General features: G+C 41.8%; 1 protein-coding gene across 1 annotated transcript; it reads right to left on the bottom strand.

Moving 5' to 3' along the window:
- Positions 1–903: 903 nt before the first annotated feature.
- FOMMEDRAFT_93558 (uncharacterized protein) lies at positions 904–1,985 on the bottom strand (the record flags this gene model as incomplete). The annotated part of the gene is made up of 4 exons (XM_007269890.1): positions 904–1,095; positions 1,149–1,401; positions 1,449–1,678; positions 1,734–1,985. Coding segments are annotated over 4 exons (927 nt in total), but the record flags the coding sequence as incomplete, so codon positions are not given.
- Between the last annotated feature and the right edge of the window lie 2,018 nt (positions 1,986–4,003).

Here is a 4,003-nt window from a genome sequence, read left to right on the forward strand (position 1 = left end):
AAGCTAATATAAGCCTTAAGACTTTTTCCTGATGTTATTGGTATATTCCACTTTGATGCCTTTCTCCGTTCGGTTGAAGGATCATCTCCAAAACGCATAGATACAATCTGGGTTCAATGGTTCGGCAGAACAATTGAAGACAAATTTGGCAGTGATACTTGCAAACTTGAACGAGTTAAGTTTGTCACAAAGGAGGATGGTTCTCCCCTGTTCGGCTTTTTGGATCCTGCATGTATAGTGTGTGCTGTGCATCTCATTCCTGCGTTTTGCGAAATCATTGTATAGATAATACAAACTGTTTTACAATGTAAATATAGGACTGTCTTCAAAATTATAATATAGGTATAATGCTTTAGCTTATAATTTAAGGTTATCATATTGTATTCAATGAATTGTAATCATTTACAACACTTTTAGAGTCTTTATATACTTTAATATACCTTATTTTATCCTTATAGTTGTGTTCTAACCCTTACAGTTACATTATAATGTATATAAAATGTTTATACTACTTTAAATGGACTGTAATTCATTATATTATATCTGACTTTTTCCTGATGAAATCGCCGCGTCTCAAAATGCAAAGTTGCTACGGTTTCATCCGTGTGAAGCCGTGACTTACACAACGCGTGTAAGTTTGCTGTTCGATATATAAGAGTTTGGATGATGGTCTCATGCGGCTCTGGAAATAAACCATCAAAAACTGGCAAAGCACACTGAGAAAACAGTCAGTGAAACAGTTGGGGCTCATGTATTCCTGATACACACCTGCAGTAGATCCTCAAAACTATATCCGGTCATTTGTTTCATGTCCGAAATGTTTCCATTATAAGTTCTGATATCACAACCGAAGGGAGGCACACCACGAACACTATCCCGAGACAAATGAATTGAGGGAGAAAGTCAAATAAAAGCTTGATCCCACTGCTTATTCAATTCATTGACACAATCACGGTCCTTGAATGTATTGAGAATCCTTACCAGGTGAGTGAAAATCACTTTCCAAACACCTACTTCCCATTCGTGTAAGGTATCCACTACTAGGATCTTATGAAAATCAAAGCCCAAACATCCCAAGCGTTTTGAAAAGGCATTCTAAGCATCAAATCAAATCAAACGAATTTCTGTCAAGATGAAGTGGGTCTTACTTCAACAGGAGCCAAGGAGCGACTATCTAAATGGTGTCGCACTTTCGGGTGTGTCAACCGCTTCCGCCCTCTGTAAATCAACTCTCGCGCCTTCTCAATTCTATATTGCCGGTCGAAGTCGTCAACCCGTTGGAATTTGGTGCGGTAGCGCATATCTACTGCCTTGCCCAATGACGAACATATCTTATCGATTGGAATAAGGCAATGTGGACACAGATAGTTGCCCAAGAATTTCATTGTCGCCAAAAGAACCCTAAAGCATGATGAGATAGGTTATCAACCTAGGAGAATAGAACTCACCTCTCAGGATAATCAGCAGAATAGGTCAATATACGAGGAAATAACCGACACAGAATACCATCACCACACAATACAAGAATACCAGCTTTCCAGGCATTGATGAATTCGTTGTCCAACAAAACAAGCCAAACGGCCTGCATAATTTCACGCCGGCAATGCAATTCAAGTTCTGCCGAAGTCTTTTTCCCCTTTGCATGATGCTCCACAAATTCTTTAAAATTGCTAGGCAGCTATCCACAAATTTTATTAGTTTTCCATATTATCCAGAAGTAAATGAGGACATACTGATGGGATAAATGCAACTGTGTGGGTTGCTCCCGATCCAGAGCACTGCCTAACGTATTTCGATTGATTTCCGAACTGTAAATAGATGGGCCATAACTTGGCGCTTCCAAACTTTGCTGCCGACATGCCATCCGACCATATTTGCATTGCAGCAACTGCGCGAGGAACTGCATCTCCATCATTACGAGGCTTGCAGTGAATCTCCTCGTGTGCATCTCTGAAAGACGATGACCAGTATAACTCCCCGTGTACAGCAATATCTTCATTGGTATCAAACAGTGTATATCAAAGCTGATATGGCTCGTAACAAAACCCTTTGCTTGCCTTGGCATTGCAAAAAACTGAACGTATGACACTTGTGAGTGACCAGTAACGAAAATTCTTCACTTCATAGACCACACTGTCTGGAGCATCAGGGTGAAGATGTCCGATAGGAACCGAAATTGATATTGATGTCTCCCTCCACCCATCATCTTCAAGTGTACCATCGGCCAACATTTTATTTAAAGAGCGTAAATCGGCATTTGCAAAATCGTGCTGTTGCCATTGACTGTCTTGTATTATCTCCTGGAGTCGCGTCAAGTCTGCAAGTGACTTTGTAGGCGACGAAGACCAGAACCATTCGAATATTAGGAAGGTGCTCCAGTTTGGAAGAGGCGCGTAAGTGTTCAGAGCCTCCACGGATAATTGTTCACAATTATGGGTTTTGACCAAAGACTTCGGGCGCCGAATGACCTTGTGGAGGCGAAACGCGTTGCGTTGCGAACATAGAGTCTCAAATTCCACAGAAGCCATATCCTCTTCTCCCTCCAATACAACAAGTGTTGATGTGTCATCATTTTCCTCGACCTGCTGATTGTTTGGCAGTGGCAACAACTGTCTAAATCGCTTTGGGAGGATGCGGGGACGAACAGGACGACCAGCTGCTGACACCATCGACTGCAAAGGAGGTTGCTCTTCCTCAGTAAATTGAACATTCAAATCTTGCAACGATTCACCGGTCCCAACATGTGTTTCCCCCTCTGTGACTGCAAATTCCTTCACAATTCATGAGGGTGAAGTTCGGATCAGAGTCCATCTTTACTCACCGAAACTGTTGATTCCTCTGGTACAGTTCGACTTCCCTGTATCCTTGCCCGTTTCCTCTCCTCTATTCGCATTCGAACATCATTATTCAAACGTTTTGCAGCCTTAAACAAACATTTTTGTTCGTGCCTGGAACGGGCGCCAAGGGAAGAGAAAGTTGCTTTGCACCCTTGTCTCTCACAGTAGTACATGACAAAATGACACGAAAACCGTGTAAAGCAATGATCTACACTACTCAGCTAGCGATCTAGGGGCTGTGTGCACGAAGATACATGACATCTTTACAATAAATACATAGAGAAAGTGAACAGTTTTCACATAAACTATGTAAGATGGTAACGCAGGCCCACATTGCCTTCTTTTGCAACTGCTTGGTAACAAAAGTTCCAGAAATGCCCAACTTATCCCAATCTTATCGAGAATGAAACGCAAGGTCTTTGCAGGCTAAGAAGCGTCCAAGGCGGGTACAGCATCCAGTCGATTCGCAATTGCTGTAGACCCTATCAGAAGGGCGCACAGGAAAATCATAGAGGAATATGAAGGACAGCATATTTCCATTGATCAACTGTCTGGTAAGTGGTTCAAACGCCTTACGCGGTTGATGGAAGGACACCTTGCTGAGAAATACCAAGCAGGGTGCTCAGAAAAAAGCAAGTAGATTGCGTTAGATCACAAAACAGACACACGAGGGAATGAGTGCTCACCAGGTCAAGCACCCCTATCCATAGTTCCGAAACTCCATTGTGTTAAGTAATATCGGACTACAGGTCGCTCACATCGTTAGCGAATGGCAAGGACCTGGGTCGACTGAGAGCAGATCGGATAGAGATGGTGAGAGGGGAGACAGCGAGTCGGTGCTGATTCAATACGACATCAACTGTGATCAGAACGGAACTTTAACATTAGTCATGCTAGTCACGTGGATCAAGCGAATTAAGGTTGGGAAAATATAAACTCAACCAACTGTGACGCGGCAGTACTAGCCTCTTTTGGGCCATACAATGATGGACGAAATAACTTCCTCAAATAACCTCAAATGAATATTTGGGCAACATAGAATTGTAGAGGACATCTGTAGCTACAAATGTATGTTTTTATTTTTCAAAAATATTAAGTACAAATTTTTTTATTTTCTAAGAAAACTTTTTTTGTTAAAATGGTCTAAAATTGCATTTCTATGAGTT

The sequence above is a fragment of the Fomitiporia mediterranea genome (assembly GCF_000271605.1).
Source record: "Fomitiporia mediterranea MF3/22 unplaced genomic scaffold FOMMEscaffold_11, whole genome shotgun sequence".
Taxonomy (NCBI): Eukaryota; Fungi; Basidiomycota; class Agaricomycetes; order Hymenochaetales; family Hymenochaetaceae; genus Fomitiporia; species Fomitiporia mediterranea.